The sequence below is a fragment of the Heptranchias perlo genome, unplaced genomic scaffold, assembly GCF_035084215.1.
Source record: "Heptranchias perlo isolate sHepPer1 unplaced genomic scaffold, sHepPer1.hap1 HAP1_SCAFFOLD_43, whole genome shotgun sequence".
NCBI lineage: Eukaryota > Metazoa > Chordata > Chondrichthyes > Hexanchiformes > Hexanchidae > Heptranchias > Heptranchias perlo.
Genome location: NW_027139442.1, coordinates 3,433,936 through 3,457,791, shown reverse-complemented (window position 1 = coordinate 3,457,791; position 23,856 = coordinate 3,433,936). Strand labels below are relative to the sequence as shown.

Sequence of the window (23,856 nt, the reverse complement as noted above, 5' to 3'; positions counted from 1 at the left end):
GACTTGGCGCAAGCCAAATTACGGGCAGCAGGTCTTTTGGATGAGCTGGAGTTTATAGAGGCTGAAAGAAGCAAGGCCGACCAGGAGAGCATTGCAATTTTGGAATCATGATTTGACAAAGACATGGATGAAGGTTTCAGCAGCAGATAAGCTGATGCAGGGGCGGAGACGGGTGATGTTACGGAGGTGGTAGTAGTCGGTCTTGGCGATAGAGCGGATACGATATGCCTCGATGTTTCCCTGTCAATCTCTCTGTCGATGTGCCTCTGTCTCTGTCTCTTTCTCAGTGCAGCACTGAGGGACTGCTGCTCTGCTGGTGCAGCGGTCCTTCAGATGAGGCCCCGTCTGTCCTCTCAGGTGGACGTGAAAGATCGCTTGGCAATATTTCGAAGAAGAGCAGGGCAGTTCTCCTCTATTTGTTCGCTACATATTGAAATAATTGTGAATCAAGAGGTGAAAGGGAGGGAGGAACTGAATACATTTACAACCAGCAGGAAAGGGTTTTGAAAAAATTATTGGAGCTAAAAGCTGACAAGTCCGCAAGTCCTGACGGACTTCATCCGAGAGTCTTAAAAGAAGTGGCTGCAGAGGTAATAGCTGCATTGGTATTAATTTTCCCAAATTCCATAGATTATGGAAGGGTCCCAACAGTTTGGAAAATAGCAAATGTAAATCCTCTATTCAAGAAAGGAGGGGACAGAAAGCCGGAAAGTATAGGTCGGTTAGCTTAACGTTTGACATAGGAAACATGCTCGAATCTATCAATTTGGATGTTATAGCAGGGCACTTCAAAAATCTCCATGCAGTCAGGCAGCGTCAACGCGGCTTTGTGAAAGGGAAATCGTGTTTGACTAATTTATTAGAGTTATTTGGGGAAGTATCCAGCAAATTGGTGAAGGGAATCCTGTGGATGTGGTGCCATTGGATTTCAAGAAGGCTTTTGATGAGGTGACACATCAAAGGCTACTGCACAAAATAAGAGCTCACGGTGTAGGAGAACATAAGAACATAAGAAAATAAGAAATAGGAGCAGGAGTAGGCCACTCGGCCCCTCGAGCCTGCTCCGCCATTCAATAAGATCATGGCTGATCTGATTCTAAACTCAAATTTAAATTCATGTCCAATTTCCTGCCCGCTCCCCGTAACCCCTAATTCCCTTTACTTCTAGGAAACTGTCGATTTCTGCTTTAAATTTATTTAATGATGTAGCTTCCACAGCTTCCTGGGGCAGCAAATTCCACAGACCTACTACCCTCTGAGTGAAGAAGTTTCTCCTCATCTCAGTTTTGAAAGAGCAGCCCCTTATTCTAAGATTATGCCCCCTGGTTCTAGTTTCACCCATCCTTGGGAACATCCTTACCGCATCCACCCGATCAAGCCCCTTTACAATCTTATATGTTTCAATAAGATCGCCTCTCATTTTTCTGAACTCCAATGAGTAGAGTCCCAATCTACTCAACCTATCCTCATATGTCCGGCCCCTCATCCCCGGGATTAACCGATTGAACCTTCTTTGTACTACCTCGAGAGCAAGTATGTCTTTGCTTAAGTATGGACACCAAAACTGTATGCAGTATTCCAGGTGCGGTCTCACCAATACCTGATATAACTGCAGCAATACCTCCCTGTTTTTTATATTCTATCCCCCTAGCAACAAAAGCCAACAATCCGTTGGGCCTTCTTGATCACCTGCTGCACCTGCAAACTAACCTTTTGATTTTCCTGCACTAGGACCCCCAGATCCCTTTGTACTGCATTACTTTCCGGTTTCTCGCCATTAAGATAATAACTTGCTCTCTGATTTTTTCTGCCAAAGTGCATAAGCGCACATTTTCCAATATTGTATTGCAGCAGCCAAATCTCCGCCCACTCACCCAGCCTGTCTATATCCCCCTGTACGTTTTTTATGTCATCCTCACTCTCCACTTTCCCTCCCATCTTTGTATCATCTGCAAACTTTGATATGTTACACTCGGTCCCCTCCTCCAAATCGTTAATATAAATTGTAAAGAGTTGGGGATTCAGAACCGACCCCTGCGGAACACCACTGGCCAGTCCGAGAATGAACCACTTATCCCAACTCTCTGCTTCCTGTTAGATAACCAATCCTCCAACCATGCCAGAATATTACCCCCAATCCAGTGATTCTTTATCTTGAGCAATAATCTTTTATGTGGCACCTTGTCGAATGCCTTCTGTAAGTCTAAATACACTACATCCACTGGTTCCCCTTTATACACCCTGTACGTTATGTCCTCAAAGAACTCAAGCAAATTTGTCAGACATGACTTCCCCTTCGTAAAGCTGTGCTGGCTTTGTCCTATTAAATTATGTTTATCCAAATGTTCCGCGACTGAGGTAGGAGGTAACATATTCGCATGGATAATGGATTGGCTTTCTAACAGGAAACAAAGAGTGGGAATAAAGGGGTCATTTTTAATTTGTTCATGGGATGTTGGCGTCGCTGGCAAGGCCAACATTTATTGCCCATCCCTTATTGCCCTTGAGAAGGTGGCGTTGAGCCGCCTTCTTGAACCGCTGCAGTCTGTGTGGTGAAGGTTCTCTCACAGTGCTGTTAGAAAGGGAGTTCCAGGATTTTGACCCAGTGATGATGAAGGAACGGCGTTGTATTTCCAAGTCGGGATGGTGTGTGACTTGTACGGGAACGTGCAGGTGGTGTTGTTCCCTTGTGCCTGCTCCCCTTGTCCTTCTTGGTGGGAGAGGTCGCGGGTTTGGGAGGTGCTGTCGAAGAAGCCTTGGCGAGTTCCTGCAGTGTATCTTGTGGATGGTGCACTCTGCAGCCACGGTGTGCTGGTGGTGAAGGGAGTGAATTTTTAGGGTGGTGGATGGGATGCCAGTCATGCAGGCTGCTTTGTCCTGAATGGTGTCGAGCATCTTGAGTATTGTTGGAGCTGCATTCATCCAGGCAAGTGGAAAGTATTCCATCACACTCCTGACTTGTGCCTTGTAGATGGTGGAAAGGCTTTGGGGAGTCAGGACGTGAGTCACTCGCCGCAGAATACCCAGCCTCTGACCTGGTCTTGTCGCCACAGTATTTATGTGGCTGGTCCAGTTAAGTTTCTCGTCAATGGTGACCCCCCAGTATGTTGATGGTGGGGTATTCGGCGATGGTAATGCCGTTGAATGTTAAGGAGAGGTGGTTGGACTCTCTTTCTTGTTGGAGATGGTCATTGCCTGGCACTTGTTTGGCGCGAATGTTACTTGTCACTTATCAGCCCAAGCCTGCATGTTGTCTTCATTATCTGATGGGTTGTGAATGGAACTGAACACTGCGGAATCATCAGCAAACATCCCCATTTCTGACTTTATGCTGGAGGGAGGGTCATTGATGAAGCAGCTGAAGATGGTTCGGCCGAGGACACTGCCCTGAGGAAATCCTGCAGCAATGTCCTGGGGCTGAGATGATTGGCCTCCAACAACCACTACCTTCTTCCTTCGTGCTCTGTACGACTCCAGCCACTGGAGAGTTTTCCCCGTGATTCGCATTGACTTCCATTTTACTCGTGCTTCTCGGTGCCACACTCGGTCAAATGCTGCCTTGATGTCAAGGGCCGTCACTCTCACCTCACCTCTGGAATTAAGCTCTTTTGCCCATGTTTGGACCACGCCTGTAATCAGGTCTGGAGCCGAGTGCTCCTGGCAGAACCCAAACTGAGCATCGGTGTGCAGGTTATTGGTGAGTAAATGCCGCTTGACAGCACTGTCGACGGCACCTTCCATCACTTTGCTGATGATTGAGATTAGACTGATGGGGCATTAATTGGCAGGATTGGATTTATCCTGCTTTTTGTGGACAGGACATACCTCTGCAATTTTTCACATTGTCAGGTTGATACCAATATTGTAGCTGTTCTTGAACAGTTTGTCTAGAGGCGCGGCTACTTCTGGAGCACAAGTCTTCAGCACTACAGTCGGAATGTTGCCGGGCGCATAGTCTTTGCTGCATCCATTTCACTCAGCCCTTTCTTGATGTCACCTGGAGTGAATCGAATTGGCTGAAGACTCGCTTCTGTGATGGTGGGGAGCACCCGCTTATAAACATAAGATCGATGGGAATCGGAGGATAGTCGCTGAGGATCATGAAATGGGTGAGTTAAAACTTATCCAGAATACAGAAGGTCAGACTGAGCGAGGTGATGATGGAAGCTGTTTACATTGCAGGGTTCAAGCATTTTGCTGAATATAATAGGCGACGTTGAGAATAAATTGAGAATATGTAGACCTTGGGCATGTCGAAATATCGCAGTCTTGGGTCCGCACATATCATGAGCAGTTCTGACAGAGGTCAAGGAATATGAATAAGAAATAAAGATAAGGGAGAGATTGCATGAAATGAGCGATATAAAGAATTCTAGTTTAACACTTGTATTTATGAAAGCACAGGACGATGTGTGTGTGTGTGTGAGAGAGAGAGAGAGACGGATAAGCAGCCACCCGAGGGTTACAGTTTCTATCCAAAGCAAGACGAACGGTTATTATCGTGTCCTTCTTTGTAATAATATTGCCCGAAACATTGTGTGTTGATACTTGCTTATATTCGATAAAGGATTAATCCCAACCAATTGGTGTCGAGTCTGAATCAAACTTATAAACTGGCGACTGCGGCGTCAGACCTTGACCTGCGATAATATGGATTGAGTGAAACTAAGTGCCTCGGATGGACAAGGTGCTGAACCCAGTCCATTAAGGTAGGAAAACTGTTTCAGCGGGAGCATGAGCTTTCCCTCCAATACAACAGTAACAATGGAGACAATCAGGGGAGCTTTTTGAAAAGAATCTGAGCGCCGTGGAGGGCAGAGAAGTATGTTAAGAATTGTCCAGGAGTTAACAGGTTTGGGTCAGGGCACAAACTGTGAGGTTGAGACTTTGAATCAGTACAGAATGGGGTTAAGTTGCGAATATTGGTTTGGGAGAAAAAGGGGAAATTAATTTATCATATAATGAAGAAAGAGAGTGGGGAAGATCAAATCCCTTTTCTAGTTACAAGCTACGAAAGTTATTTTGTTTGCAGCGGTCTGTTACTTTAAAAGCCTGTGTGAATGTTTTGGTGCCACTTGCTGTGGCGACACACTCTTTTTCAGCCTGTCGTGCAAGAATGTTACAAAGATTTTGTTTAGCTGTGAAGGGTAACTTTTTCTTCAGTTGTATTCAGTACTTTTTACTCTCAATTGGAAAGGGGCCTGAAGAAACATCAAAAAGAAAGATGAAATAATGTTTTATGTTTTTGTAAGCACGTGCTATTTTGATAATTTTATCTGTTCCGATTTAAGTTAAGTTGAAGATATTGCTGAATTAAATTGGAGCTATTGAGGTAAACTAATTTATTACATTGTGACAACCAGACTTTTATTTTGCCTACGGTGAAATTTTGATTATTGTAAATTCGATGAGAGTTTTTTGTTCCAGACATGAGATTATCAGATAAATGAAATTGGCATTTTTGAATTTCTCACAAATGTCAAGGACTTAATGATTTGAGGTGGATAAGGTTGAGTGAAATTATTAGGCACAAGTGCAGACACAACCTACTTTTCTTTATATGAGATGTATGAACTAAAATGCTGTCTTCCTTGACAGGAATGTGTTTAAAGATAATATTGATGTTATTAATGATTTCTGCTTGTTTTAACAGATTTTCAATTCCAAAAGAAGCAAAAGTTTGGTAAAAACATTTCAGTTCTTTCACAGCTCATGTTTTGAAAATTGGAAGTCGAAAAGAAGCTGATATTTATTTTCCACGATTTAATAGCATTAGGATATTTGTGCAAGTTATTCTTGCTTCACGGCACAAAGACTATTTTTTTTGGGGGGGGGGATAAAATTGAGTTTGTTTCTTTTTCATTCAGAAACATTTTTAATTTGATGTGAAAGCAGCGTGACGCAAGCTTCGTGAGTCTGATGATATCTGGGTCCACCTTCTTGTTCTTCACTGCCGAGAAGTTAATCCCTTCCTCAGGCAGCTGATTTAGATTTGTTTCCTAGTATGATATTAACTCTGTGTAAATATTCACGAAGCAAAAAACTTTTCTATTGCAGAATGTAAACATATATCAGGCATTATTATATTTTTGAGTTTCTTCATTTGAGTGGCTATTTCCCCACGTTCTTGGAAGGAAATCAGGAATTGACAAATGCACGTTATGCAATAAACCCCTTGGGATCTCAAAAACAGCAACAGTGGATTTTCTGTTTTCTTCTTTCAGAACAGGTGACCATGGTTTTCGGAACCGATTGTGTGTTGATGGTGCAGGATTACCGAGAGTAGTTCTTTGACATAAAAGTGGCCTCAGAGAGTTAAGGAGCAACGTTTGTTGGAAAAAATTAGATGCATGAGGAGATCCAGCAGTGTTAAGAATTTAAGACCTTGTCTGCAGACAGCGGCAGATATTGAATGTCACAGCTTTGTGACAATTTGTTTCAACACTTTGCCTCTCAAAGGCTCGGCTTTAACCTATTAATGGTTATTTGTTATCATCCGAGATAGAGATTTCGAGGGGGTGGAGATATGAGAGTTATCTCCAAAAGTAATTGGAAGCACTGATGGACGACAACCATCCTTCCTGTTTCAGGTGCCCGTTTATCGAACGGTCCGCTCATCTATCACGAAGCCGACAGTTGGAAGGGATTAGAATGCTCAGGCACATTGTAGCAGAGGCCAGCAAGGATGTTTCAGTCTTTAAACTTCGTCGGAGGGAAACGTCAGGCGTCGAGATCATTGAGTCTCATTTCACTTAAGACGGATGCAGGAAATGACCCAAGTGTGGGTTTATGTTTAAAGATCGTTTCACTGAAAACATCTGGACGAGCTGGGGTTGGGAGCCATTGAAACGGTACATGCTCTCTTCCATTGAATTGTATATTATGCGGAGCATTAGATTTTTCTGAGTTAAAGAAAGTCTTTCCTGTCTTTGTGTAAAGGTAAGGCGAGTCCAAAAGGACCTTCGAATCATAGAATCATAGAATGGTTAAAACACAGAACGAGGTCATTCGGCCCAACGAGTCCGTGGCGGTTCTCTTCAAGAGCAATCCAGCGAGTCCCACTCCCCCGCCGTTTTCCCCGTAGCCCTGCATTTTTTCCCTTCAAGTATTTGCGCAATTCCCTTTTGAAAGCCACGATTTAATCTGCCTCCACCAACCTCTCTGGCAGCGCATTACGTAAGATTAACACTCGCTGCGTAAAAAAAGTTTTTCCTCCTGTCGCCTTTGGTTCTTTTGCCAATCACCTTAAATCTGTGTCCTTCGTTTCTCCACCCTTCTGCCAATGGAAACAGTTTCTCTCTATCTACTCTGTCTACACCCCTCAATGATTTTGAACATCGCTATCAAATCTCCTCTCAGCCCTCTCTGCTCCAAGGAGACCAACCCCAGCTTTTCCAGTCTATCCACGTAACTAAAGTCCCTCATCCCTGAAACCATTCCAGTAAATCTTTTCTGCACCCTCTCTGAGGCCTTCGCATCCGTCCTAAATTCTGGTGCCCAGAGTTGGACACAGTGCTCCAGTTTTGGCCTAATCAGCGTTATATAAAAGTTCAACATAACTTCCATACTTTTGTACTCTGTGCCTCTATTTTTCAAGCCCAAGATCACATATGCTCTATTAACCGCTTTCTCAACCTGTCCTGCCACCTTCAAAGAGTTGTGCACATACACCCCCAGATCTCTCTGTTCCTGCACCCCCTTTAGAATTGTACCCTTTAGTTTATATTGCCCCTTCTCGTTCTTCCTTCCAAAATGTATAATTTCGCACTTCTCTTCATCAAATTTCATCTGCTATGTATCCGCCCATTCAAACAGCCTGATTGTGTCCTCTTAAAGTCTATCACTATCCTCCTTGCTGCTCAGTACACTTCCAAGGTTTGTTTCATCTGCAAAGTTTGAAATTGTGTCCTATACACGCAAGTCCAAGTCATTAATATATACCATGAAAAGCAGTGTTCCTAGCACCGACCCCTCTGGAACACCACTGTATGCCTTCCACTAGTCCGAAAAAACAACCGTTCACCACTATTCTCTTTTTCATGTCATTTAGCCAATTTCATATCGGGCATTGCCCCTTTTATTCCATGGGCTTCAATTTTGCGGCTAAGCCTATTTTGTGGCACTTTATCAATCACATTTTGAAAGTCCATATAAACAACATCAACATCATTACCCTCATCGACCCTCCCTGTTACCTCGTCAAAAAACTCAATGAAGATAGTTTAGCCGGTTTTCCTTTAACAAATTCGTGCTGTCTTTTCTTTTTTAATCCGCGCTTGTACAAGTGACTATTAATTTTGTCCCGGAATTTAATTGCTAACAGTTTTCCCACCACTGAGGTTAAACTGACTGGTCTGTAGTTGCCGGGTTTATCCTCAAAAACTTATTTGAACAAGGGTGTAACATTTCCAACTCTCCAGTCCTGAGGCACCACCCCTTATCTACGGATGTTTGGAAGATTATGGCCAGTAACTCTACAATTTCCACCCTTACTTCCCTCAGCAACCTACGAAGCATTCCATCCGAACCCGGTGTCTTTTCCACTCTAAGCACAGCCAGCCTTTCGAGTACCTTCTCTTTATCAATTTTAGCCCATCCAGTATCTCAACGACCTCCTCTTTTACTCTGACTTATGTTGTGTCTCCTTCCTTGTTACAGGCAGATGCAAAGTACTCATTTAGTATCTCAGCCATGCATTCTGCCTCCATGCATAGATCTTCTTTTTGGTCTTTAATCGGCCCCACCTCTCCTCTTCCGACCGGTTAACTATTTATCTGCCAATGGAAGACTTTTGGATTCCCTTTTATGTTGGCCGCAGTCTATTCTCATACTCTCTCTTTACACCTTTCATTTCCTTTTTCACTTCCCCTCTCTACTTTCTAGATTCAGCCTAGTTCTCACATGTGTTATAAACCAAACATCTGTCATACACCCCCTTTTGCTGCTTCATCTTATTCTCTATCTCTATCTTCATCCAGGGAGCTCTGGCTTTTGTTGCCCTACCTTTTCCTGCGTGAGAATGAACCTAGGCTATACCCGAACCATATCCTCCCTTAAGGCTCCCCATTGTTCGATTACAGTTTTGCCTGCCGATGTTTGATTCCAATTTAGACGGGCCATATCCGTTCTCAACCCGCTGAATTTGGCCGCCCTCCAATTAAGTATTTTTATTTTGGATTGCTCCCCGTTCTTTTCCGTAACTAATCTAAACCTTAAGATATCATGATGTGGAGATGGCGGTGATGGACTGGGGTTGACAATTGTAAACAATTTTACAACACCAAGTTATAGTCCAACGATTTTTATTTGAAATCTACAAGCTTTCGGAGGCTTGCAGATTTTAAATAAAAATCGTTGGACTATTACTTGGTGTTGTAAAATTGTTTACAATTAAGATAACATGATCGCTGTTCCCGAAATGATCCCCCATTGAGGCTTGATAAACTTGACCCAATACCCAGTAATGTTTTGGATAAAACGCAATAACTACCCTGTTCTTGCATCCGTTGGTGTTCCGGATAAGCAATTATCTCATCCGTTAATGATGTAAATCGGTTTTAACTTTGCTGCTGAACTTTGCAATTTTCTTCTCCCATCATCTTTTACAGAGCCGCCTGTTCTGTTCTACCAGTTTATCTGGTGTATAAACTTGCTACGCTTTTGGTCTTGTGGCAGCTGCATTATATATGCAATGAACTATGTGTATCCAGCCCAGAGAATGTTATTGGCTAATTCTCTGTACTAAATACCCTCAAATCAGATGATTGGGCTAAGGCGTGGCATCATACCACGAGGAGCTCTTAAATGTACCATGTTGTGGAACTAACCTGTCCTGAAATATATTGTAGAGGGTTGTTTTTCAAACTGGAGGCCTGTGTCCAGCGGTGTGCCTCAGGGATCGGTGCTGGGTCCGCTGTTATTTGTTATTTATATTAATGATTTGGATGAGAATTTAGGAGGCATAAGTTTGCAGATGACACCAAGATTGGTGGCATTGTGGACAGTGAAGAAGGTTATCTAGGATTGCAAAGGGATCTTGATAAATTGGGCCAGTGGGCCGATGAATGGCAGATGGAGTTTAATTTAGATAATTGTGAGGTGATGCATTTTGGTAGATCGAATCGGGCCAGGACCTACTCCGTTAATGGTGGAGCGTTGGGGAGAGTTATAGAACAAAGAGATCTAGGAGTACAGGTTCATAGCTCCTTGAAAGTGGAGTCACAGGTGGATAGGGTGTTGAAGAAGGCATTCGGCATGCTTGGTTTCATTGGTCATAACATTGAATACAGGAGTTGGGATGTCTTGTTCAAGTTGTACAAGACATTAGTAAGGCCACATTTGGAATACTGTGCACAGTTCTGGTCACCCTATTATAGAAAGGATATTATTGAACTAGAAAGAGTGCATAAAATATTTACTAGGATGCTACCGGGACTTGATGGTTTGAATTATAGGGAGAGGTTAGATAGACTGGGACTTTTTTCCCTGGAGAGTAGGAGGTTTAGGGGTGATCTTATCGAACTCTATAAAATAATGAGGGGCATAGATAAGGTAGATAGTTAAAATCTTTTCCCAAAGGTAGGGGAGTCTATAACGAGGGGGCATAGATTTAAGGTGAGAGGGGAGAGATACAAAAGTTTCCAGAGGGGCAATTTTTTCACTCAAAGGGTGGTGGGTGTCTGGAACGAGTTGCCAGAGCCAGCAGTAGAGGCGGGTACAATTTTGTCTTTTATAAAGAATTTGGACAGTTACATGGGTAAGATGGGTATCGAGGGATATGGGCAAAGTGCAGGCAATTGGGACTAGCTTATTGGTATAAACTGGGCTACATGGACATGTTGGGCCGAAGTGCCTGTTTCCATGTTGTAACTTCTATGATTCTATGATTCTATGAATATGTTTTCAGTGATTCATACCGAGACAGCTCACGGTTTCAGTATTACAACGAGTCAGTGCATTGTTCTTTCTCCCCAATGACATGGTTCAGTTGAACTGAGATTTCAAAGTATTTATTGGTTATCACTGTTATGAAATATTATTTCATTGTGCGTGTACCTGCCACAGCTTTAGATGTCTGGCCACTGAACTGAGATTCCTGCTGACTCTTTCACATCGTATCGCAGTATCATAGTAGGTACAGCACAGGAGGAAACTATTTGCCCAACTTGCCTGTTCGGCTTTTTGAAAGAGCTATCAAATTAGTCCAATTCCCCTGCTCTTCCCATATAGCCTTGTAATTTTTTTTCCTCAAGTATTTATCTAATTCCCTTTAAAAAGTTAATATTGAATATGCACCCACCACATTTACAGAAAGTGCATTCCAGATCGTTACAACTCGCTGCATAAAAAAATGTTTCCTCATGTCGACTCTGGCTCTTTTGCCGATCACCTTAAATCTTTGTCCTCTGATGACCGACCCGTCTCCCACTGGAAGCAATTTCTCCTTATTGACGCAATCAAAACCATTCATGATCTTGAACACTTCGAACAAATCTCCAGTCGACCTAGTCAGTTCTGAGGAGAACAATCCCAGCTTCTCCAGTTTCTCCACATAACGAGACTCCCTCATTCCTGGGACAATTCTAGTTACCCTCTTCTCCAACCTCTCTGAGGCCTTGACACCCTTTCTGAGGTTCCGTGCCCCGAATTGAACACAGTATTCAAGCTAAGGCCCAACCAATGATTTATAAAGGATGAGGATATCTTCCTTCCTTTTGTACTATCTGTCTCCAGCTGTACTATCCTGTACCTAACTGCACTTCCACCAGATGTACTATCCTGTACCAAGCCGTACTGTCTCCAGCTGTACTATTCTATGCCTAGCTGTACTGCCCCCAGCTGCACTATCCTATACCCAGCTGTATTGCCTCCAGCTGTACTATCCTGTATCTAGCTGTTCTGCCTCCAGATGTACTATCCTGTACCTAGCTGTACTGCCTCCAGCTGTACTATTCTGTGCCCAGCTGTACTGCCTCCAGCTGTACTATCCTGTATCTCGCTGTTCTGCCTCCAGCTGTACTAGCCTGTGCCTACCTGTATTGCCTGCAGCTGCACTATCCTGTATCTCGCTGTACTGCCTCCAGCTGTACAATACTGCCTCCAAACAAAAGGAGGACCAGGTGTCACAGTGTGACAGATACCCTCCCGCACCAGGGTTAAAATCGTTTCGGGGTAGGGAACTATGTCAGTTACGTGTGTCTCGCTCGTACCCTGCTAAAACTGAGCTAAGTCCCCATTAATGAATCTTTTTGTAAATGTGTTGGTTCTTTATATATTGACGTTCACTGCAAAATGCGGCAAAGGGAATAATTCGAACCAGAGAACTTCACAAGTTTTCTTTTTTTATATATTCATTCTCATGGTGTGGGCGTCGCTGACAAGGCCAGAATCTGTTGCCCCTCCCTTGTTGCCCTTGAGAAAGTGTTGGTGAGCCTTCTTCTTGAACGGCTGCAGTCCGAGTATCCCACTAAGCTGTTAGGGAGGGAGGGCCGAAGTATTGATCTCGTAATATACTCTCTACTGCACAATATTACGGCAGTCTTCAACTGGCTCAATTTAAACGAGCTTCCGTTGATGCAATCATCACACAAACGTGAATGTAGTGGGAGAGCAACACTTCAGGAGGGGAAAAGTGTAGTTCCTGTGATGTGTTCTGCAGTGCTAGACTGAAGTTAGATACAGGGTGAAGCTGACTCGAAAGAGGGTTCCTAACCCTAAACTCTAACCCTCCCTGCCAATATTACTCCAGTCAGATAACAGTGGCATTAATAGGATTCGCGTTTTGGTCAGGCCTCCGACTTGGGCTCGGGTGAGGGATTGGCTCGGACTATAACGTCAGGATTAGGGTTAGGGTTTCAGGTTTAGGTTTAGGGTTTCAGTAAGGGTGTCAGGGTTATGGTGTTAGAGTAAATGGGAATCCCAATCCCTCTATCTCTGCAACCTCCTCCTACATCATCCAGTCCTCTTACTCTTGCCTGTTGTGCCCTTCTCCCCCTCGCGTCTTCCCATTATGAGACGTTTAACTGCCTCCACCCTATTCTCTGGAATTTCCTCCTTAATAAGCGCCAGGAACTTTTTTGGTCACTTTGTACAGGTTGATTTCATTTTCTGGGACACTGTGAACAATTTCGGAGTTAAAATGCTGTGGAATGAGCTTCTCGTGAAAATTCATGGCTCCCATGAACTCACGCATGTTCGAGCAGATGTAAATGATAGTGTTTTGGTTGCTCAGATGTTGTAGGGTCTTTAGCAGTAAGTGGTATTCACGTTTCTTGTAGACGATATCGGATCCCAGGATGATGTCGTAGTCTGTTGGAAATTGATAAGGGTTTATACCCCACGAGAGAGCAGAGACTTTTGACCGCTGGATAATTGAAGAGGGGACATTGTTAGCCACGTTTAGTTCTATTTGATTCAGAACTTCTGGTTTGTCTGTCAAGGTCACATCTCCACCTGCCAGAAGAATGTTAAAGAGCAATGACGTATCTTCACTTATTGCTTCCCTATGACACCAACCTGTAAATGGTAAATGTGGGCAAAAGGGATTCGGGGCAAAGCAGATTAACACAGCAAAGGCTGTTAAATGTAATGATGAACTTGTGCAGTGTCACAGCATTGCTCAGCGACTCCATCAGCACAGCGGTTATTTCACTGGATTTAGTAATCCAAAACTGTGAACTAAAAATCCAGCAACTTGAGTTCAAATCCAACCACGAAAATTTGATTTCAATTCAAAAATGTCAACGTGAAATGGGCGATATTGACTTTCTGCCAGAGCGTAAAACCGGTGACAATGAGTTTGTCGCCTGTTGAACATTCCTCCCGATTTTTATTTTTAGCTATCACACGTTTCAAACTGCCGGTCGAAGTCAATATCCGCCCCAAAGTGACCATAAAATTATCCGATTATCGCAAAAACCCAATAGGTTCACTAATGTCCTTCAGTGAAGGAAACCTGCCGTCCTTAACCAATCTCGTTTGTGTGTGACTCCAGTCCAACACCAATGTGGTTGGTGCATCACTGCGCTCTCGTGTGGCCTTGTGAGCCACGCCGCGGTATCAAAATATGGATAAAGCTGCGACCTTGGCATCGAAATTGGAAACAAAAAGGCACACCCAGTCCAGTTGACCTTGCAAGTTCCTCCTCGCTATCAATCGGGGACTGTTGTCAAAGTCGGGAGAGCTGACTCACAAACTAGTCAAGCAACGGTCTGACATCGTCAAAGAATCAAACCTGTCCTCACTCCGAGGAAACCCTCCATCGTGTCGTGTGGCACCTCCGCCCTGCTGAGTGGGATAGATTAATAACAAATCTCGCAGCTCAAAACCGGGCACTCATGAGGCACCATGGGCCCTAAGCAGCAGCATAATGGAATGCCACAACAATCTTGTTACCGCAGGGCCCGACATATCCCTCACTTCTCCATCACCATCAAGCTGGGTGACCAAATCTGTTTCAATGAGGAATGTAGAAGAGCATGCCTGGAGCGGCACCGAGCGTATTTGAAAATCAGCTGCCAACTTGGTGAAGCTGCAGCAAAGGATTACCATGCATTATAAACAGTTAGAGCACCATACATTATGAACAGTGAGAGCACCATGATTTCTAAACAGCGAGAGGAGCATGCATTATAAACAGCGAGAGCAGCATGCATTATAAACAGCTAGAGCACCATGCATTATAAACAGTGAGAGCACCACGCACTATAAAGAGTGAGAGCACCAGGCATTATTAAAAGTGGGAGCACCATGCATTATAAACAGTGAGAGCACCATGCATTATAAACAGTGAGAGCACCATGCATTATAAACAGAGGGAGCACCATGCTGTGCACAGAGTACAGCAATCCCCAAACCAAACAATCAGGTTAAAGCTCTGAAATCCGGTCACATCAAGTCGCGAATGGTGGTCGCAAATTCAGCAACTAACAGGAGAAGGAGGCTCGGTGAAGATTCTCATCCTCAACAAGAGCGCAGTCCAGCACATGGGAACATAAGGACATAAGAAATAGGTGCAGGAGTAGGCCATACGGCCCCTCGAGCCTGCTCCCTCATTCGATAAGATCACGGCTGCTCTTCGAACTCCACTCCACTTTCCCGCCCGATTCCCATATCCCTTGATTCCCTGAATGCAAAAAAAAGTTTGATGCGCTTGCAACAATCTCCAGTCAGAAGTGCCAAGTGGATGATCATTCTCAGCCTCTTCCTGAGGTCCCCATCCTCACAGATACCAGTCTTCAGCCAATTACATTCACTCCACGTGATAACAATAAATGTCTGAGTTGATGGACATGGCAAAGGCTCCCGGCTGTCGTGTTGAAGACCTGTGCTCCAAAATAAGCGGTGGCCGACCTGAGCTGTTCCAGTCGGAACTTTCATCTATCCGACTAAAAAGTGGAAAATTGCCCAGGTATGAACTGTCCAGAAAAAGCGGGACAAATCCAATCCGGCCAATTACCGCTCCATCAGCCTACTCTCAATCATCGCCAAAGTGATGGAAGATGTCGACAGTGCTATCAAGCGGCACGAACTAACCGATAACCTGCTCACCGATGCTCAGTTTGGGTTCCGCCAGGACCACTCGGCTCCAGACCTCATGACAGCCTTGGTCCAAACATGGAAAAGAATCCTGAATTCCAGAGGTGAGGTGAGACTGACTGCCCTTGACATCAAGGCAGCATTTGTCCGAGTGTGGCACGAAGGAGCCCTCGTAAAACTGCCGTCAATTGTAATCAGTGGGGAAACTCTCAAGTGGCTGGAGTCATACCTGGTGCAAAGGTACATGAGAGTGTTTGTTGGAGGCCAATCATCTCAGCCCGAGGACATCGCTGGGCAGTGACCAAGCCCCAACTATCTTCAGCTGCTACATTAATGACCTTCCCTCCATCACAAGGTCACAAGTGGGGCTGTTCGATTATGATAATGATAAGGACATAATGTTTATTTCCTTCAGTAATTCCTCAGGCAATGCCGCAGAATACACGGCCTCCGACCTGCTCTTGCAGCCACACTATTTATGTGACTGGTCCAGTTAAGTTTCTGGTCAATGGTGACCCCCAGGATGATGATGGTGGGGGATTCGGCGATGGTAATGTCGTTTGATGTAAATGGGAATTGGTTAGATTCTGTCTTGTTGGAGATGGTTATTGCCTGGCTCTTGTCTGGCGCGAATGTTACTTGCTACATAACAGCCAAACCTGCATATTGTCCAGGTTGTGCTGTATGCGGGCACGGACTGCTTCATTATTTTATTCTAAAGCATGCTTACTGTTTTATGGAATATAATTTGGCCATCAGTTGGGTGCTGGAAACGTGACTGGAGCTCACAAGGACTCAAAAACATGATCAAAAGCTACAGCTTCCCCGTTTAATATATGATCAGAGTCCAGATGTTCAGGATGTTGAGCAAATATTACATTGAATATAACCAGGCCATTTCTGATAGGAATCTAGTTCTCAGCTCATCAGCTCAAGGAGAAATGTGATCAAATGTTTCACTTTTTCATTTTCTGGAATTTTACGTTTACTCGATTTTCACAGATCAACAGCAGTTCAATTGAGATCCCGCTCTCTGATGGGAGGAGGGACTTTCTCCATAATGGCAGGTGGAGCGGCTGAGTCCAGAAAGCTGCGACTTTTCTGAGGCATCATTCTTATTACCTGAGGTAAGGGTCCTGTGCTTTGAAAGCATTCTCTATCAAACAGAACAAAACTGGAGGTGAAGAACTGTCAACCCTGGTTAGGCCGCACCTGGAGTTCTGTGAGCAGTTCTGGGCACCGCACCTTCGGAAGGACATATTGGCCTTGGTGGGAGTGCAGCGTAGGTTTACTAGAATGATACCCGGACTTCAAAGTTTAAGTTACGAGGAGAGATTACACAAATTGGGGTAGTATTCTCTCGAGTTTCGAAGGTTAAGGGGTAATCTGATCGAAGTTTATAAGATATTAAGGGGAACAGATAGGGTGGATAGAGAGAAACTATTTCCGCTGGTTGGGGGTTTTAGGAGTAGGGGGCGCAGTGTAAAAATTAGAGCCAGACCTTTCAGGAGCGAGATTAGAAAACATTTCTACACACAAAGGGTTGCAGAAGTTTGGAACTCCCTTCCGCAAACGGCAATTGATACTAGCTCAATTGCTAAATTTAAATCTGAGATAGATAGCTTTTTGGCAACCAAAGGTATTAAGGGATATGGGCCAAAGGCAGGTATATGGAGTTAGATCACAGATCAGCCATGATCTCATCAAATGGCGGAGCAGGCACGAGTGGCTGAATGGCCTACTCCTGTTCCTATGTTCCTAACAGTAAGGACCTCAAAAGAAGATCAGACTGCAGCGTTCACAAAACATGCATATTACTGGGGGTTTAATCACCCCAATGACCAGTCTTTGTCATGGTCCTTCTCATTCTCTAGCCGTCCTATTCCATTACAGTTCATCGCGCTCCCTCACACATGCAAAGTGCTATCGCTTGGAAAGTTTAACTCACCCAGCAGGATTGCAAGAATCCCCACGATCCCAGTGCCCGACCCCAATTCAATCATCTTCTTCCCAGAAAAACTGATTTTCTCTTTCTCAAAGAACCGGCAGAGAACGAGGCCCTGAAACAAAATATGGTATTAACGTTAGAATTCGTTCAGCTGCAACTTTCTGTATCCAAGTTCACACTACAAGGCAGGTTGCAAGGGAGGGTGCAAGGGAGGGAGCATGTGTCGGAGCAAGGGAGGGTGCAAGGATAGGTGCAAGGGAAGGTGCAAGATAGTGAACAAGGTAGGGTGCAAGGGAGAGAGCAAGCGTGGATACAAGGGTGGGAGCATGGGAGAGTGAAGGGATCAGTGCAAGGGAAGGTGCAAGGGAAGGTGCAAGGGTGCGAGCATGGGAGGGTGCAGGGATCAGTGCAAGCGAAGGTGCAAGGGAAGGTGCAAGGGAGGCAGCAAGGGAGGGCGCAAGGGAGGGTGCAAGCCAGTAAGTAATTCCAAGGAATATATAAATCTAGTACTTAATTCCAAGGAAGATATAAAAATCTGAACATCGTGTTGTGATGGTTATAAACTCAATATTTGGTGTCAAGAATAGCGCATACCACGCGCATGGTGTCAATGATGGTGGAAACACCGGGAATGTTGTCAAAGATGGTGGATACACCGCACATGGTGCTGAGGATTGTGTATACTCAAGGGCAATTGGGGATGGGCAATAAGTACTGGCCTGGTTAGCGACGCCCACATCCCATGAAGAAATAAAAAAAATACCTCGTGCACGGTGCTAACAATCGTGTATATACCGCACAAGATGCCAAGGATAGTGGATACACAGTGTAGGGTATCAAGGATGGGGGATACCCAGTGTCGGGTACCAAGGATGGTGGATACCCAGTGTAGGGTGTCAAGGATGGTGGATACCCAATGTAGGGTGTAAAGGATGGTGGATACCCAGTGTAGGGGATCAAGGATGATGGATACCCAGCGTAGGGAATCAGGGATGGTGGATACCCATTGTAGGGTGTCAAGGATGGTGGATACCCAATGCAGGGGATCAGGGATGGTGGATACCAAGTGCAGGGGATCAAGGATGGAGGATACCCAGTGTAGGGGATCAAGTATCGTGGATAACCAGTATAGGGTGTCAAGGATGGTGGATACCCAGTGTAGGGTGTCAAGTATCGTGGATAACCAGTATAGGGTGTCAAGGATGGTGGATACCCAGTGTAGGGTGTCAAGGATGGTGGATACCCAGTGTAGGGTGTCAAGGATGGTGGATACCCAGTGTAGGGTGTCAAGGATGGAGGATACCCAGTGTAGGGGATCAAGTATCGTGGATAACCAGTTTCGGGTGTCAAGGATGGTGGATACCCAGTGTAGGGTGTCAAGGATGGTGGATACCCAGTGTAGGGTGTAAAGGATGGTGGATACCCAGTGTAGGGCATCAAGGATGATGGATACCCAGTTTAGGTGATCAAGGATGGTGGATACCCAGTGTAGGGGATCAGGGATGGTGGATCCCCAGTGTAGAGTGTCAAGGATGGTGGATTCCCAGTGCAGGGGATCAAGGAGTGTTTAAACATAATACATGGTGCTGGTGGAGTATTAACCCCATATCGATTGCATGGAGGATACATCATTCAGTACTTTGTGCCAGCTAGGGTATAAACCGAGTACATGACGATAACGACGGCATAAACCCAGGGTTTGGTGAATTGGAACGTATAAACCCAAGACATGATACAAGAAGGTTATATACCCATTACATTGTGTCAGGGAGGAGGAAAACCCGGTAAATATGGCCTGGAGGGTAAAAACAATTTAATGGTGCCATGGATGGTATGAAGAGAGAACATGGTGCCATGGATGGTATATATTAGGTGTAGAGTAGTTATGGAAAGAGACAGGGATCAATCAAAGGTGAAGATGCTGAGGGGTAATTCCAGTGAGTTGAAAAGGGATCCGGCCCATGTTGAATGCAAACAAAGACTGGCTGTAAAAACAGTAAATAAGCAATGCGAGGCCTTCAAGGAGAAGCTAGTTCGGGCGCAAACGAAACACATTCCTATGAGGGAGTTAGGAAGGGCATCCACTGCTGGAGCTCACTGGATAATTGAAAATATAGAGAGTAAAACGAAACAGAGAAAGGAGGCTTATGACCAATGTCAGGACCATAATACATTAGAAAATGAAGCAGAATACATAAAGTACAGAGGAGAACTGAAAAAGGAAATAATACGGGCGAAGAGAGTGTACGAGAAAATAGTGGCAGATAACATAAAAGGGAACAGTAAAGTCTTTATTTTAAACAGACAATTACCAAAAGGACAGTCAAAGGAAGGGTGGGGCCAATTAGCGACAAAAGAACGAACTCATTGTGGAGTCGCGGCTTGGGTACGAAATGAAAACTTTGCATCTACATTCACAAAAAAAAGAGGATGCTGCCAATGTCCCAGCAAAGGAAGAGATAGTAGAGGATGCACTAAAAAGGTTGGCAGGACTCAAAGTAGAAAAGCCACGCGGTCCAGGTGGGTTGCATCCTCGGTTGTTGTGGGTAGTAAGGGTGGAAATTGCAAAGATTATAGCCACAATCTTTCAATTCTCCTTGGATATGGGGATGGTGCCAGAGGACTGACTGGTTGCAAATGTTATTCTCCTGTTCAAAAAAGGGGAGAAGGATAAACCTGGTAACTACAGGCCAGTCAGCCTAACGTCGGTGGTGGGGAAACTTTTAGAGACAATAATCTTGGACAAAATTAATTGTCACTTGGAAAAACATGTTTTAATAAATAACGGTCAGCACGGATTTCTTAAAGGCAAATCGTGTTTGATAAACTTGATTGAGTTATTTGATGAAGTAACTAATAGGGTTGATGGTTTTCGTGCAGTTGTGTTTGTTGACATGAATTTTCAAAGTACCACGTTGCAGATGAGTTAGCAACATTGATGCCCATGGGATTAACAGGACAGGGGCAGCGTGGATATGAAATTGGCAAAGAGACAGAAAGCAGAGAGTAGTTGTGAACGGTTATTTCTCAGGCTGGATGTATTCTCCAGGGGTCGGTATTTACACCATTGATCTTTTTGATATGCATTAATGAACTGGACTTGTGTATAGAGGGTATAATTTCAAAGTTTGCAGATGACACGAAACTCGGAAATGTAGTAAACAATGTGGAGGCTAAGAACAGACTTCAGGAGACCAGACACACAAGGGAAATGGGCAGACAAATGGAAGATGAAATTTAACGCAGAGAACTGACTGTGAAATGATACATTTTGATCCGAATAATAAGAAGAGACAATATAAACAAAATGTTACCATTTTGAAGGGGATACAGGAACAGAACGAACTCGGGTTGTACTAACACAAATATTTGAAGGTGGCAAGACAAGTTGGGAAGGCTGTTAAAAAAAGCATACGGGACCCTTGATTTATAAAATAGGCACAGAATACAAAAGGAAGGAAGTGACGCTAAACCTTTATAAATCACTGGTGAGGCCGCAGCAGGAGTATTGTGTCTAATCCTGAGCACCACGTTAGGAAGAATGTCAAGGCTTTAGGGACAGTGCAGTGTAGATTTGGTAGAATGGTACCAGGGGTGCGGGACTTCAGTGAAGTGGGGAGACTGGAGAAGCTGGGGTTGTTCTGTTAGACCAGAGAAGTTTAAGATGAGATTTAAAAGATGTGTTCAAATTCACGAACGGTTTTGATAGAGTAAAAGAGTAAAAAGGGGTTCATGCGGTTGGGGGTTATATATTAGCATAGATAGAGGATTGGTTAACAGACAGAAAACAGAGAGTCGTGATAAACGGGTCATATTCAGGTTGGCAGGCTGTAACTAGTGCGGTGCCGCAAGGATCCCTGCTTGGGCCTCAGCTTTTTACACTCCATATTAATGAATTAGATGAGAGGACCGAGTGTAATGTATCCAAGTTTGCTGACGATACAAAGATACGTGGGAAAGTAAACTGTGACGAGGATCCAAAGAGTCTGCTAAGGGTTATAGACAGGTTAAGTGAGTGGGCAGGCAGATGATTAATTGGAGACATGACATGTGGTGAGTGGAGCAGGTTTGTGAGGAACAGGTGACTTTGGACCTGTGGTTCCCAAAGCTCTCCACCACTGGAGGGTTTTCCTCGCCTCATGTCTGGGTCTGTTGGAGACTAATTCATTCGGTTTGATTGCTATTATTAGTCGACAACTCGGTTCTCACTGTGTCATGTGACTACCAGGAAAGGAGACGGCGAACAATAATCTTTCTTCTAGCAATTCCGATGTTCTTATGCATGTTCGTCTGCAAAACCAATTCATCAAGTCGGGCTTCCTCAACATGGCGGGGGTGGGGGTGTTGGCGGTTGCTGTCGTGGAAGGAAGAATCTCTGAGTTTGGTTTCTCTCTATCAGATCCAAGCATTTACTCCAAACATTGGACTTACAGCTTCCCAGATTATTGATGGTACCACTAATTTATTGCTGGAGACCCTAGTGATTCTCAAAGTGTGCCCGCAAAACTGATAGCGACTTTCGAGTTTGTTGCTGTCCTCCGTGGAGTCGGGGCTGCTGAAATGCTTCTTTTCCTGCTGTGTTTCCATTATCCTCTCTGAGCTCACTCTGTACTGCTTTGATCCTTGTTGAGCCACTGCAGTCTCCAGGTAGGTTTTGTCCAGGGGTCTGGATGTGAGCCTGTCTCGGTTTCAGCTTTCGGTGCGTGCAGTCCGCTTGTCCGACAGTGGATAAAACAATACAAACTCTGATCTGGAAACACAATAAACTTTAATTAATTAGCATCCCTTCTCTCACCTCTTCCCCAACAAATTTGATAATAACACATTAACACAATATTCAAAAGTTTCTGAAAGTTCCTCATTAAGAAAGTGAACAAATAAAGTCAGTCTGCAGAGAGCCGAAACTGTGGGCCTTTATCTGAAGGCAGGGACGGTGTTTGCCTTACACTGCGACTGTTGTTTTAGTGAAGTTACTCCCTTTGATCCAGAGCTGCTCAGCTTACAAACCTGGCAGAAGAGCTTTTGTTGCGAGCCGTGGTATCATCGACCCAACCTCGGCCGGGTTGGTGAGCAGCCTTTCTCTGCCGCCCACTCTTGACCAGTTTCATGTTCTTCACCTGTCTCACCAGCTGCACCGTTCAGTAACTGCCTTTTCCCACTGTGGTGGTGACAGTCACTGCTCCATGCTGCTCACTGCCAGCGGGACGATGTGATAGGCCGCTGACTCTCGGCGCTTTGTTGCGCAGTGTCTTTATTCATTTCTTATCTGACTCGAGTTACAACGAATCGATGGGGAACAGCCTAGATTCCAAACACTTTTGAATATTGTGTTAATGTGTTATTATCAAATTTGTTGGTGAAGAGGCGAGAGAAGGGAGACTAATTAATTAAAGTTTATTGTGTTTCCAGCTCAGGTACCGGCAAGCCCTCAGTGATCAGCTAATTAACGTAACTGGATCTGCTCAGGGCTCCGTGTAATTGCACGGCCCAAAAGCTGCACTGTTTTAAGGTCAGCAACATTTCAAATTATCATCAGCACAGAGCACCTAAAACTGATGCCTTTGACCCGGACGGTTGAATTGTTTTTTTATTTTAAAATGAACATGGAAATCAATTTATTTGCCAACAACTAACTGCAAATATTCAATTATCTGCCTTCGGGTTACTTTCTACCAACCGGAAAACTGTTTCCAAACTGTGCCCTGTCGGAGTGCTTGGAAATCCCTGGTTTAACAAAGCACCACCTGGAGGATGGGGCAATGATTCTTTGTGCTTCGGAAGCCTGTCGATCGTTACCCTCATTTCTGTAGTAAGAAGATCCCTAAATATCAGGTAATTCAGCAATTGAAAAAGATTCATTCTTGGATTGAGAATTGGCAATGCACAGACTGAAAGCACATTAGAGCAGGAGGAGGCCATTTAATCCCCTCGAGCCTGTTCTGCCATTCAATGAGATCATGGCTGGTCTGTAACCTAACTCCATATACCCGCCTTAGCCCCATATCCCTTAATACTCTTGGTTAACAAAAATCTATCAATCTTAGAAATAAAATTAACAATTGAGCTTCCATCTACTGCCTTTGTTGAAGAGAGTTCCAAACTTCCACCACCCTTTGCGTGCAGAAGTGTTTCCTAATCTCACTCCTGGAAGTTTTGGCTTTAATTTTAGGCTATGTCTAACCCTAACCCTAACCCAAACCCACCCAGCGGAAATCGTTTCTCTCTATCGACCCTATCAGTTCCCATTAATATCTTGAAAACTTCGATTAGGTCACCCCTTACACTTCTAAATTCCAGGGAATGCAACCCTAGTTTGTGTAATGTCTCCTCGTAATATAACACTTGGAGTCCAGATATCATTCCAGTAAATC

General features: G+C 44.4%; 1 protein-coding gene across 1 annotated transcript; it reads right to left on the bottom strand.

Moving 5' to 3' along the window:
• Window positions 1-13,054: 13,054 nt before the first annotated feature.
• LOC137312502 (EEF1A lysine methyltransferase 3-like) lies at window positions 13,055-22,072 on the bottom strand. Its single transcript, XM_067979043.1, has 3 exons — window positions 21,917-22,072; window positions 17,486-17,597; window positions 13,055-13,452 (listed from the first exon to the last, which is right to left on the bottom strand). Exons 1-3 carry the CDS (start codon window positions 22,070-22,072, stop codon window positions 13,055-13,057), a joined length of 666 nt encoding a protein of 221 aa, XP_067835144.1.
• Between the last annotated feature and the right edge of the window lie 1,784 nt (window positions 22,073-23,856).

Coding starts and splice junctions, on each gene's coding strand:
- LOC137312502 (XM_067979043.1), bottom strand. CDS start 22,072: ATGGAAACACAGCAGGAAAAGAAGCATTTCAGCAGCCCCGACTCCACG. Junction 17,598..21,916: donor CATCAATAATCTGGGAAGCT/GTAAGTCCAATG, acceptor ATTTTGTTTCAG/GGCCTCGTTCTCTGCCGGTT. Junction 13,453..17,485: donor GATTCTTGCAATCCTGCTGG/GTGAGTTAAACT, acceptor TTCTTCTGGCAG/GTGGAGATGTGACCTTGACA.